Source organism: Anomaloglossus baeobatrachus, chromosome 4, assembly GCF_048569485.1.
Source record: "Anomaloglossus baeobatrachus isolate aAnoBae1 chromosome 4, aAnoBae1.hap1, whole genome shotgun sequence".
Taxonomy (NCBI): Eukaryota; Metazoa; Chordata; class Amphibia; order Anura; family Aromobatidae; genus Anomaloglossus; species Anomaloglossus baeobatrachus.
Window position 1 is genome coordinate 510,746,269 of NC_134356.1, and position 14,230 is coordinate 510,760,498.

The 14,230-nt window shown below is 43.6% G+C and overlaps 1 protein-coding gene across 1 annotated transcript in view; it reads left to right on the plus strand.

Moving 5' to 3' along the window:
- Positions 1 to 14,230, plus strand: part of ADAMTSL3 (ADAMTS like 3) — a 725,891-nt gene that overhangs the window by 607,413 nt on the left and 104,248 nt on the right. Inside the window, exon 21 of the mRNA XM_075345857.1 lies at positions 2,050 to 3,103. Within this exon, the coding sequence (XP_075201972.1) occupies positions 2,050 to 3,103 (1,054 nt within the window). The remainder of the gene's footprint in view (positions 1 to 2,049; positions 3,104 to 14,230) is intronic.

Sequence of the window (14,230 nt, forward strand, 5' to 3'; positions counted from 1 at the left end):
ATTCATTTTATACTAACACATTTTTTCCCAAACCAAAAAAGATCCTATTTTTTATCATACAATTCAGAAATGATAAGTAAAGCTGGAAGGACATGTTGTTCTAAAAGATACCAATGCCAAAAGAGCACTAAAGTGTAGTCCAAGTTGTTGATATGGTCTAGTACCTTGTACAAAATAAGCAACAAAAACACATAGATGACTGATTATGTCTGGGTAAAACAGAATCGGTAATATATCTATTAGTATGTTTCCTCAAAGTACCTCTTATACCACTTTTAATAATATCAAAACCCATAAAGAAAATAAGCTCACCCATGAGAAGATCCATGCACTGGTGGACATAGACAAAAAAGGGCCCCTGTGCAAGAACAATATATGGGCCCTTTACAGGCCAAGAGTTCCTTATATTGAATAATTTCACTTGCTTTGGAGGTGAAAACGGGTCCCCTTGGCTCTTGGCCCCATGGTTGCACCAAGATACATGTCCACCCTGGGTGCCACAGATAACAAATAGATAAATGGGTAGACATCAAGAATTAGATTCTAGTTTTAAAAGCCATAAGTTTAATTTATGCAAAAAATATAATAGAGTTGCAACTCCAACACCGGAAAATAAGAATTAGAAATTAGGGCATTTCAGATGAATTTCCTTAAAGCGCACCAATCACCAGGATTTACCTATAAAGCCTATAGCCAGTACTAAACTGGCACTATAATGCTGATTCTATACATACGTTTAATTGTCAGCTAGGATGTATAGGTTTTGAAACACAAACAAGTAAAGTTTGTAAAATGAGCAGCTTTTTGAATGGCAGCAGCTGCCGATCAGCTGATAGCTGGGGTGGGTATTCATAGTGACTTCTACTCCCCTGTCTATTCATCTTCCCCTGTTATTTATGCTAATTCTATTATAGAATAATTTTACTAAGTGACTAGAAAGACCTGTTTTGATGTCATACCCATGTGACCAGAAGGGGTGGGGCCTCAGCCAACATAGCTGATACCTGGAAGCAACATTATTTTTCTGTTGGTTGGGGTCCCACCACTTCTGATCACATGGTACATGACATCAGCACAGGTCCTTCTACTCAGTTAGTTAAACAATTCTATGATAGATTTAGCATAAATAACAGATAGGGGGAGGACAGATAGGCAGGGGGCAGAAATGACTATGAAAACACACCCCAGCTATCAGCTAATTGGCAGCTGCTATCATTCAAAAAGCTTCTTAATTTACAAACTTTACTTGCTTGTGTTTCAAAACCTGTACATCCTAGCTGATAACTAAAGCTATGTATAGAATCAGCCTGATAGTGCCAGTATAGCACTGGCTTTAGGTTATATAGGAAAATCCTGGTGATTGGTGCGCTTTAATCATTGCAATGATTAAGGACTTTTGTCTAAAACGCGTTTTCGTTTAAGTCCTGTTTTCCTTTGTTTGAGTTGCTGATCTATGATATTTTTTCATGAATTATACTCATTGCTTTTAAAACAGGAATCTAAAGCTGAATTTTTACCAGTCTGTCTACTTTAATAATATTATAGTGCAAAGACTACTAAGAAGTTTTAAATGCCCTTATTAGTTTTCAAAGAAGAATTTATATATTTTGACTCAACCTAGGAGATTCATTAAAATGTTTTCTCCAAAAAACTGGTATGAAAGAAATTTGCAAAATGTTTGCACAACATGGAGTTGCAGAAAATTTCTGCAACTCTTCTGCCGAAAATGTCTGTGGAGGATCCGTTGCAGGCGAGGAGTGTAAACACGCACCCATCAAATTCATTGAAATACATTACACCAGAAATTTTTCTACATTCTCCAACCAGAGTAACATTTTCATGATTTCGGCACATCTTATTAAGACTGGTATACAAAATGCCGGTCATAATTGATCTGGGTCAAAATCTTCCAGTGATCAGTAAAATACATTCAGCCATGTTTTTTTCTGATTTGCATCTCATGATTGTGATAATATAATTATAGAGGAAGCACTTGATATTAAATGCTTGAAAGTCATGTTTTATTTTTCATTTTTCTATATTTTAAAGAAAACAAACATTTGTCTAAGCAAGAAGACATCTCAGGACCTCCAGAAATTCTTGCCATCCATCGAGTGTACATTCAGACCAGACAAGAAAAACGTATTAATTTTACTATTGGGAGCAGAGCATATTTACTTCCCAAGACATCTGTAGTGATAAAGTGCCCTGTACGCCGCTTCCAAAAGTCCCTTATTAAATGGGAAAAGGATGGACAACCTTTAAGATATTCCAAAAAAGTTGGAATAACAAAATCAGGATCATTAAAGATTCATAATTTAGACATTCAAGATATTGGTGTCTACAAATGCATTGCACAATCTTCTTATGAAATATTTGTTCTTAAACTAATTGGCACTGATAATAGACTCCTCGAGGCACCAAGCTTTGAAAAGGATCCAAATGAAGCAAACAATTTGGGGGAAAAGTGGCACAAAATGAGTAAGATGTGGAAGTCATGGAATAAAAACAATAACCTGTACCGAGAAGAAAATCAGGCGCAAGATGTCACGGTCTTAAGAAATCTTGAAACTCTGGTCACTAACTCGGCAGAAATGTATAGTTCTCAAGAATTTAAAGACAGGAGGCAGGAGGCGGCCGTTCTGCAGGGGGCTTACAGCATGGACACTGTCCAGTTTGAGGCTTTGGTTAGAAACATGAGTGAACTCATTGAGGCCGGTGAAATAAGTGATGATTTTGCCAGTCAGATTATATCCCATGTAGTGAATGAGTTGTCTAAGCCTCAGTCACCTTTGGAAAAGTGGAAAGTATCCAATGAAGACAGTATATCAAAGCATAAGCTAGCTGCCAAAGAACCAGATAGTGTGATGCGTTTCAGTAATAAAGCCTTAGAAAAGGAAAGCAGAAGAAAGCTACTAATCATCCGCACACAGAAGAATGGATATATATTGTCTTCTAACAAGACTCTGCACCTGATCATTGGAAGTAATGGTTTTATCACTAACAAGACCCAACTGGTAACTATTCAATGTGACGTTGAGGGAGAAGCTGAGAGTAAACTAACTTGGAGCAAGAATGGAGAAGCTTTGAAATTCTCTGACAGGTAAATGAACCTTCATAAATATTATACTTCATGCCCCTGATTCATAAAAAGTATTGTTGCCAAATTTATGGCTTGAAGAGTCACAACACTTTTGCGCTTCTTGTGTAGTTTGTACACCAGTCCTGTTCAGATACACCAAAGTAGGTGGAGCATGGGCGGGAAGGGGCATGACAAGGCCGCCCAACAAATTCTTCAAAAGTTTATGGTGTAGCTTACTCCAGAAATGTATTCTAGTCACTGACTGGATTAACACTACTGACGAGGTACGTGGAGAGTTAATAAATTAAACACATCTTACTTCTGCATGTCCATAATTAAGACTGGCATTTACAATGCTAATTTTAATGAATTGGGCCCTATATTTTTTTGTACCCTAGGGCAGTAAAGGGAACATGTCCGGTCCATTTTACCCTCCAACCCCACAGCATTCATACCTATATGCCAAATTTCCCTGCCTAACAGCCCTGTATAATACTATTTACTAAAGTCAATGTTTAAAAAAAGCATTTCTAAAGTGTGCTGTTCCCATGCTTATTAGGCCTTTGACTAGTCAAAGGGGCGTTGTTTCCCCAAACTAGTTGCCCTTTTTTCCATGTTATCACGCCCCTGTGAGTGTGATAACATGATCTCCACGAGCCTGCGTCATCACAGCACCTGGAAGTCTTGCTCATGTGCTCGGCTCATTTTACCAGCATTAGTGCGCCTCAGAAGCCGGGTATATACATCCCGGCTTTAGAGAGGCACATTGCACATGATCGGAAAACAGCTTCTGCAGTTCTCCTCTCTGAAGCCAGGGCACGTACACCCACCTTCTGAGGCGTACTGACGCTACCAAAATATGCCTTAGGAACTGCAATGACACAGACTCATGGAAATCATGTCACCCACATGGGTGTTTGTAGACCCAACCCTGGTGTCTTTGAATAAATCCACTGTGTGTTTATGGTTCCAACTTATACAGATTCAGCCACAATTCTTTCACAGTTTTTGGACAAGATCTTCCTATTTGCATCAAAAGTAAATAGAGGCTAGGTTATTAAATCTAAGTAACTAATAAGTTGGGAAGAAACAAAAAAGAGACAGTTGCACACTGCAGTGCAAAGATATGTGTAACAATGAATATGGGAAAATAGACATGCATTACTGCTATGAAAAAACATGTAAAAACATGTAAAACACAATTGGCCAGATTTATGTGAGCCTAACAGCCAACGACAAGGTGACCTCATTTTTGTTGGGTTCCTATCAAACTAATGCCTCTGTTTGGGTTAAAAAAACAACACAATTTATGGGTGGATAGAAACCTGCAAATGCAGAATTAAAATCTGGCCAATTTTGTGTGCTAAGTATTAGTGATGAGCGAGTATGCTTGTTACTACTCGGTACTCGCACGAGTATCACTGTACTCGGGCTACTCGGCGGGTACCGAGTAATTTCGCGATACTCGTGCTGTACTCGTGGTCTTCATCCCTGCATGTTGGCGCTCTTTTGAGAGCCAGCCCTCATGCAGGGATTGGCTGGCAGACCACTGCAATGCCACAGCCCTGTTAGTTGTGGAATTGCAGTGATTGGCCGGCCCGCACAGCGTGACTGAGCCTTTATATCGGGGGGCGCGCTGTGCTCTGCACACAGCCATCTCATATTCCCTGCTTTCCCCGCCCACAGGTGCCTATGATTGGTTGCAGTGAGACACGCCCCCACGCTGAGTGACAGGTGTCTCACTGCACCCAATCACAGCAGCCGGTGGGCGTGTCTATACTGTGCAGTAAAATAAATAAATAATTAAAAAAAACAGCGTGCGGTCCCCCCAATTTTAATACCAGCCAGATAAAGCCATACAGCTGAAGGCTGGTATTCTCAGGATGGGGAGCCCCACGTTATGGGGAGCCCCCCAGCCTAACAATATCAGTCAGCAGCCACCCAGAATTGCCGCATACATTAGATGCGACAGTTCTGGGACTGTACCCGGCTCTTCCCGATTTACCCTAGTGCGTTGGCAAATCGGGGTGATAAGGAGTTAATGGCAGCCCATAGCTGCCACTAAATCCTAGATTAATCATGTCAGGCGTCTCCCCGAGATTCCTTCCATGATTAATCTGTAAATTACAGTTAAAAAACACACACACACCCGAAAAATCCTTTATTAGAAATAAAAAACAATAACAAAGTCCCTCATCACCAATTTATTAACCCCGGCAAAGCCTCCATGTCCGGCGTACTCCACGGACCTCCAGCGTCGCGTCCAGCTCTGCTGCATGCAGGTGACAGGAGCTGCAGAATACACCGCCGCTCCTGTCAGCTTCACACAGCAACTGAGGTGAGTAGCGCGATCAGCTGCTGTCAGTCAGGTAACTCACGGCCACCGCTGGATCCAGCGGTGGCCGCGATTAACCTCAGTGACAGCTCAGCTGATCATGCTACTCACCTCAGTTGCTGCATGGAGCTGACCGGTGCGGCGGTGAGTAGCGCGATCAGCTGAGCTGTCACTGAGGTTACCTGCTGTCACTGGATCCAGCGGTGGCCGTGATTAACCTCAGTGACAGCTCAGCTGATCGCTATACTCACCTCAGTTGCTGCGTGGAGCTGACCGGTGCGGCGGTGAGTAGCGCGATCAGCTGAGCTGTCACTGAGGTTACCCGAGGCCACCACTGCATCCACCGCAGGTAACCTCAGTGACAGCTCAGCTGATCGCGCGGCTGTCCTCAGTTGCTGTGTGAAGCTGACAGGAGTGGCGGTGTATTCTGCAGCTCCTGTCACCTTCATGCAGCAGAGCTGGATGCGACGCTGGAGGTCCGTGGATTACGCCGGACATGGAGGGTTTGTCGGGGTTAATAAATTGGTGATGAGGGACTTTGTTAGTGTTTTTTATTTCCAATAAAGGATTTTTCGTGTGTGTGTGTTTTTTAACTGTAATTTACAGATTAATTATGGAAGGAATCTCGGGGAGACGCCTGACATGATTAATCTAGGATTTAGTGGCAGCAATGGGCTGCCATTAACTCCTTATTACCCCGATTTGCCAACGCACTAGGGTAAATCGGGAAGAGCCGGGTCCAGTCCCAGAACTGTCGCATATAATGTATGCGGCAATTCTGGGTGGCTGCTGACTGATATTGTTAGGCTGGGGGGCTCCCCATAACGTGGAGCTCCCCATCCTGAGAATACCAGCCTTCAGCCGTATGGCTTTATCTGGCTGGTATTAAAATTGGGGGGACCGCACGCCGTTTTTTTTAATTACTTAATTATTTATTTCACTGCACAGTATACACACACACCCACCGGCTGCTGTGATTGGGTGCAGTGAGACACCTGTCACTCAGCGTGGGGGCGTGTCTCACTGCAACCAATCATAGGCGCCGAAAAGCAGGAAAGCAGGGAATACGAGATTGTTTAATGAGCGGCCGGCTTTTTCAAAAGAGGAAAAGCCGCCGGAGTTTAGAGAACAGCCGTGCAGAGCCGCGGCAGTGATCGGGGAACGGTAAGTAAGAGAGGGGGGAGAATGACCGACAGACTGTAAGAGGGGGACAGACAAGACAGAGAGAGACAGACAGAGCGAGACCGACCGACGGGAGATAAAATGAAAAAAAAAATGACCGACATCGCTAGTAAAAAGCACAAAACGTGCGTTTTGGACATCGGAGTGCCACACAATGTTTTACGTAAAATCTTTCATGTATTAATCTCAAAAAGTAACATACACCAGCTCTATCTCACTATTGGGTATGTGCCCTTAACATTTCCGCCATGAAAATTCATTTTGGTGTCATTTTGGAAGGTTTTCTGGTGAGTCCGTAAAAATGGCGTAAAACTCGGACAAAATTGTTCACAGCTGTGACTTTTGAGTGATAAATGCTTCAAGGTGTCTTCCCCTTGCTGTTGCCATGTCATTTGAGCACTCTTCTGAGACTTTTGTGACATTTTTAGGGTTTCTACATGCTGCCGGGGGTCATTTCAGAAAAATATTCGGGTCTCCCATAGGATAACATTGGGCTCGGTGCTCGGGCCGAGTACACGAGTATCTTGGGATGCTCGGCCCGAGCCTCGAGCACCCGAGCTTTTTGGTACTCGCTCATCACTACTAAGTATCTCAATTTTTGCATGTTTTTCATAGCAATAATGCATGTCGATATTCCCATATTCATTATTCCATATATCTTAGCACTGAAGTGTGCAGCTGTTTCCTTTTTGTTACTATGTTTCATGTTAAGTCTGTACCGGTTGACATTAGAATGGTAGGATGTGACATCAGTCTTAGGGGCACTTTGCACACTGCGACATCGCAGGTGCGATGTCGGTGGGGTCAAATTGAAAATGACGCACTTCCGGCATCGCATGCGACATCGCAGTGTGTAAAGGCTGGATGATACGATTAACGAGCGCAAAAGCGTCGTAATCGTATCATCGGTGCAGCGTCGGCGTAATCCATGATTACGCTGACGCGACGGTCCGATGTTGTTCCTCGCTCCTGCGGCTGCACACATCGCTGTGTGTGAAGTCGCAGGAGCGAGGAACGTCTCCTACCGGCCTCACTGCGGCTTCCGTAGGATATGCGGAAGGAAGGAGGTGGGCAGGATGTTGACATCCTGCTCATCTCCGCCCCTCCGCTCTGATTGGCCGCCTGCCGTGTGACGTCGCAGTGACGCCGCACGACCCGCCCCCTTAACAAGGAGGCGGGTCGCCGGCCACAGGGACGTCGCACGGCAGGTGAGTGTGTGTGTGAAGCTGGCGTAGCGATAACTTTCGCTACGCCAGCTATCACCACATATCGCTGCTGCGACGGGGGCGGGCACTATCGCACTCGGCATCGCAGCATCGGCCTGCGATGTCGCAGTGTGCAAAGTGCCCCTAACTCTTAATAAGTTGGAAGATCACAGAAGAAGAATGTGGCTGCGGCATTCCATATTAACTTCTATACTTCAAATTACCTTCTTCACTTAATATCTGTGTAACCAAGAGTGATGTGCAGCTGGTTGGAACAAAATAGCTAATTCAGTCCTACCCTCCAGGCTAGGGGAGCAATTTTAGCTTTTTGTGGTAGAGCTAAAACTCTTATATACTGTATATGGGAGGACCACACTGTAACAAATCCTAGTTACAAGGATGAAAAATGTCTCTTGTGTGAGTGAGATTTTGTAATCAGTGGGTCACACATGGCTTATAGCAGGTGTTAAAGCCAATGTCTTAAAACTGTAGGAAGAGTGCTAGTCATGTAGTGTTTCCAAGCTTTCTGATCAGTTATTTCTTCACATATGTTCATTCTCAGAACAATACTTTTAACAGTTGCATTGACATTTCTGGATCTGGTGGAATTATGGCATGTCCTGGAGGTGAAGTAGGAAGGAAAGATCTTTAGTCATTGACCGGTAATCATATAAATCAACAAGCATCTGTAATCCATGCAGTCTCTCAGCCAGCATAAACACATCGCTACACACATATCGACAGGATAGAAAGTAAAGTTAGACATATGGTGTATTGTGACTTCAAGACATCAAAATATTTCACTGCCTATGTTAAACCTTTTAACATTACATTAAGCTCTATGTTTAGGTCATATGTTGAGAAAAGCTCCTTAGTTATATTATAGCCAAAGGGTTTCCCTTCACCTCACAGAGGCCAAAAGAGTGTATATGTCAGTATATTCAGTCATATACACTATATTTTACTGTATAAAAAATAATCTGTTCATTGTTCCAAAATATTTAGGAATCCTGGTCTGTAGACTATGGCCACAATTCATGAAAGCTTTTGTAGCACCCACAGGGCAAGGGATTTAATTACTCGTCGCCGGGCCTGGTGATGTTGGGTCTGGGGATGTCATGGGTTAGCCCTTTCACCCGGTTTCGTGGCCCCGAGGTTTACAATAAAGGAGGGGGTGGTAATGGAGGTTTGATTTCGTGATGCCACCTGCGGTATGCAGCCAGGGAATAGCCGCCGCTGCTGTTGCTGTCCTCCGAGGTAGATGGTAGTAGTAATTGGGATGTTTCTGCTCCCCACAGGTGGAGCGGTCCCCAGGGAGATGATGGGGGTAGTAGTGGTGCTTGGAGTGCAGGGCTGAGGACGCGAACAGTAACCAGATGACACAGATTGGTAGTTTCCGTTTAACTTTACTGGTAACAGGTTGTAGTCCCGAGGTTACCGTGGTCTGGTCTACCTGGTAGCAGAGAGGAATGTCTCTATGCCAGGTAAGTTGGAGGCCTTCCTTTATGCGCTTTGGATGTCGGATCCCCGAGGCTTGCAGCTACTTGGTTGCTTAGTGTTATATCCCTCTCTAACGGGCAGCATCCCCAGGCTCTATTTTGCTACTTCGCCTTAGGGCTTTTATGGTAGGAAACATGGAATCTCCTGCCCTCCGGGTTTTACTACTGAGCCTTTAGTACCCACTGATCTAGGACTCCGGTGACCTGTACAATGTGCTTGGCCCTGGAAAGCTTGTAGACAGCTCTTTTACAGCGAACAGTCTCCTTCCTCTCCTCCAGGGTTCTGACGCTTCACTTTCTGTTCCGCTGACTAACCCCTTCCCATCCCAGAATGCACAGGGGAGGCTCGTCACCAACCAGGACTTGAGCTCCCACTTCTGGTCTGAGTCAGGAAGTGTTGTGTGTAATGGCACCTGACATTGAGATCTTCCCCGCTGCTTCCAGGCATAGCACTGTCCTCCAGGTGAAGAGAACAATGCCACTGTGGCTCCCATGACCACTGTGGTGCCCCACTTTAACGCGAGAATTCTGAGTTTTAGACAGGTGTAAAAAATTACTACAAAGTGAGAATGCTTTAAAAAAAAAAATAGAAGTATTTTAGAGTTTATTTTTATAAATTAACAAAATGAAATATGAATGTGAAAAAGAGACATCTAAATCTCATCAATATTTGATGTGACCACATTTTGCTTTAAAAGCAAAAGCAAAGCATCATCATTTCTTCAAAGCATACTTGCAACAGTTTTTGAGGGAACTCGGCAGGCAGGTGGTTCCAAACATCATGAAGAACTGACCATACAGTAGATCTTGTGTGAGTATAATCTTGCACAAATCCTTCTGTTTATTCATGTAAACCCAGACAGTCTTGATGACATTGAGATCAGGGCTTTCTGGGGGCCATATTATCACTTCCTGGACTCTTATTCTTTACACTGAAGATGGTTTTAAATGACAATACAGGCAAATACTTATTTATTATGCAATATCATCAAGACTGTATCAGATTGGCTCTAAGCTTATTCTGAAGCAGAATGCAAGGTCATTAAGAACTATCTTTAGTGAATAGAAGAACATGGAGTCCCAGAAGTGATGATTTGGCCCCCACATAGCCGTGATCTCAACATCATTGAGTCTGTTTGGCTTACATGAAGAGACAGAGATATGAGCAAGCCTACATCAACAGAAGACCTGTCGTTAGTTCTCCTAGATATTTGGAACAAACTCCCTTCCGAGCTCCTTCAAAAACTGTGCAAGTGTACCTAGAAGAAATGATGTTGTTTCACACCAAATATTGACTTCAATTAGATCTCACTTTTGTTCATAGCATTTTGTTAATTTATTAAAAATAAACTATTACGTCTACTTTTGAAATCATTCTAACTTTGTTGCAATTTATCTACAGCTGAAACCAGAAGTTTACATACACTAGCTAAAAAGACGCATATGCATGTTTTACTCACTATGACATGAAATCAGAATAATCGGATTACCAAAATAATTTGTATTTGCCAAATGTCAGAATAATGAGACAGAGAGAGAATGTGTTAAGGCATTTCTATTACTTTCTGTAAAGTCAAAAGTTTCCATACATTTCATTAGTATTTGGTACCATTGCCCTTAAACTGTATGACTTGGGTGAAACGTTTTGGATCTCCTTCCACAACCTTCTCACAATAGTTGGTAGAAATTTGGGCCCATTCCTCCTGACAGAAATGGTGTAACTGAGCCATGTTTGTAGGTCGTCTTCCTCACACCTGCTTTTTCAGATTTGCCCATACATTTTTAATAGGATTGAGATCAGGGCTTTGCGATGGCCACTCCAAAACATTGACTTTGTTATCCTTAAGCTACTTTGTAACCAGTTTGTCAGTATGCTTCAGGTCATTGTCCATTTGGAAGACCCATTTCCACCCAAGCTTTAAATTCCTGGCTGATTTCCTGAGCTGTTGCTTTAGTATTGCCACATAATCTTCTTCCCTCATGATGGCATCTTTTTTGTGAAGTGCACAAGTCCCTCCTGCAGCAAAACAACCCCACAACATGATGCTGCCACACTGGTGTTGCACTGTTGGGATGGTTTTCTTAAGGGGGCTTTACACGCTATGACATCGCTAATGCGAACTCGTTGGGGTCACGGAATTGGTGACGCACATCCAGCCGCATTAGCGATGCCGTTGCGTGTGACACCTATGAGCGATTTTACATCGTTGCAAAAACGTGCAAAATCGCTCATCGGTGACCTGGGGGTCCATTCTCAAAAATCGTTACTGCAGCAGTAATGAAGTTGTTCCTCGTTCCTGCGGCAGCACACATCGCTCCGTGTGACGCCGCAGGAACGAGGAAGCTCTCCTTACCTGCCTCCCGGCCCCAATGCGGAAGGAAGGAGGTGAGCGGGATGTTACGTCCCGCTCATCTCCGCCCCTCCGCTTCTATTGGGCGGCGGTTCAGTGACGCAGCTGTGACGTCGCTGTGACGCTGAACGAACCGCCCCCTTAGAAAGGAGGCGGTTTGCCGGTCACAGCGACGTCACCGGGCAGGTAAATAGTGTGACGGGTCTGGGTGATGTTGTGTGGCACGGGCAGCGATTTGTCCGTGTCGCACAACAGATGGGTTTCATCTGATCACATGACATGTCATGACAATGCAAATTAAGGTCTTTGTTCCTGTGTGCATTTGCAAAAATTAATCTGGCTTTTTTAGGTTTATTTTGTAGTAATGGCTTCATCCTGGCAGAGTGGCCTTTCAAACCACTTTTTGTTCTTGGGTTGATATGCACATGTCTGACCAAAGCACGTTTCATCTCTAGTACACAGAACCCGTTTCTTTCCTGAGAGGTATGATGGCTGGGCATTCTCATCTTGTTTGTACTTGCGTATCCTCATTTGTACAGATGAATGACGCACTTTCAGGTATCTGGAAATTGCACCCAAAGATGAACCAGACTTGTGAAAATCCACAATTCTCTTCCTGAGATCTTGGCTGATTTCTTTTGACTTTCCCATGATGCTACACAAAGAAGCAGTGTGTTATATCCACAGGTGTGCATTTAAATACATCCATAGATGTGTCTCTAAATAACTCAGATGTTGCCAATAAACCTATCAGAAGCTTCCAAAGACATGACATCATCATATGAGCTGTCCCATATTGTTTAAAAGCAGAGTACTCTTAGGCGGGCTTTGCACACTACGACATCGCAGGTGCGATGTCGGTGGGGTCAAATCGAAAGTGACGCACATCCGGCGTCGCAGTCGATATCGTAGTGTGCAAATCCTTTTTGATACGATTAACGAGCACTAAAGCATCGTTATCGTATCATCGGTGTACAGTCATGGACAAAAGTTTTGAGAATGACACCAAAATTATATTTTCACATGATCTGTTGCCCTCTAGTTTTTAATTGTGTTTGTCTGATGTTTACATCACATACAGAAATATAATTGCAATCATATTATGAGTTCCAAAAGGTTATATTGACAGTTAGAATGAGTTAATGCAGCAAGTCAATATTTGCAGTGTTGACCCTTCTTCTTCAGGACCTCTGCAATTCTCCCTGGCATGCTCTCAATCAACTTATGGACCAAATCCTGACTGATAGCTGTCCATTCTTGCATAAGCAATGCTTGCATTTTGCCAGAATTTGTTGGTTTTTGTTTGTCCACCCGTCTCTTGATGATTGCCCACAAGTTCTCAATGGGATTAAGATCTGGGGAGTTTCCAGGACATGGACCCAAAATCTCTTTGTTTTGTTCCATAAGCCATTTAGTGATCACCTTTGCTTTATGGCAAGGTGCTCCATCATGCTGGAAAAGGCATTGTTGGGCGACAAACTGCTCTTGGACAGTTGGGAGAAGTTGCTCTTGGAGGACATTCTGGTACCATTCTTTATTCATGGCTGTGTTTTTAGGCAAGACTGTGAGTGAGCCGATTCCCTTGGCTGAGAAGCAACCCCACACATGAATCGTTTCAGGATGCTTAACAGTTGGCATGAGACAAGACTGGTGGTAGCACTCACCTCTTCTTCTCCTAATAAGCTGTTTTCCAGATGTCCCAAACAATCGAAAAGGGGATTCATCTGAGAAAATGACTTTACCACAGTCCTCAGCAGTCCACTCCCTGTACCTTTTGCAGAATATCAGTCGGTCCCTGATGTTTTTTCTGGAGAGAAGTGGCTTCTTTGCTGCCCTCCTTGAAACCAGGCCTTGCTCAAGCAGTCTCCACCTCACAGTGCGTGCAGAAGCACTCACACCAGCCTGCTGCCATTGCTGAGCTAGCTCGGCACTGCTGGTAGTCCGATCCCGCAGCTGAAACAGTTTAAGATACGGTCCTGGCGTTTGCTGGTCCTTCTTGAGCTCCCTGGAGCCATTTTGGCAACAATGGAAGCTCTCTCCTTGAAGTTCTTGATGATGCAATAGATTGTTGACTGAGGTGCAATCTTTGTAGCTGCGATACTCTTCCCTGTTAGGCCATTTTTGTGCAGAGCAATGATGGCTGCACGTGTTTCTTTAGAGATAACCATGGTTAACTGAAGAGAAACAATGATACCAAGCACCAGCCTCCTTTTAAAGTGTCCAGTGGTGTCATTCTTACTTAATCATGACTGATTGATCGCCAGTCCTGTCCTCATCAACACCCACACCTGTGTTAATGGAACAATCACTAAAACAATGTTAGCTGCTCCTTTTAAGGCAGGAATGCAATGATGTTGAAATGTGTTTTGGGGGTTGAAGTTCATTTTCTTAGCCAATATTAACTTTGCAAGTAATTGCTGTTAAGCTGATCACTCTTTATGACATTCTGGAGTATATGCAAATTGCCATTAGAAAAACTTAGGCAGTAGACTTTGTAAAAATGAATATTTGTAGCATTCTCAAAACTTTTGGCCATGACTGTAGGGTCCGACATTTCCATAATGCTGGTGCAGCGA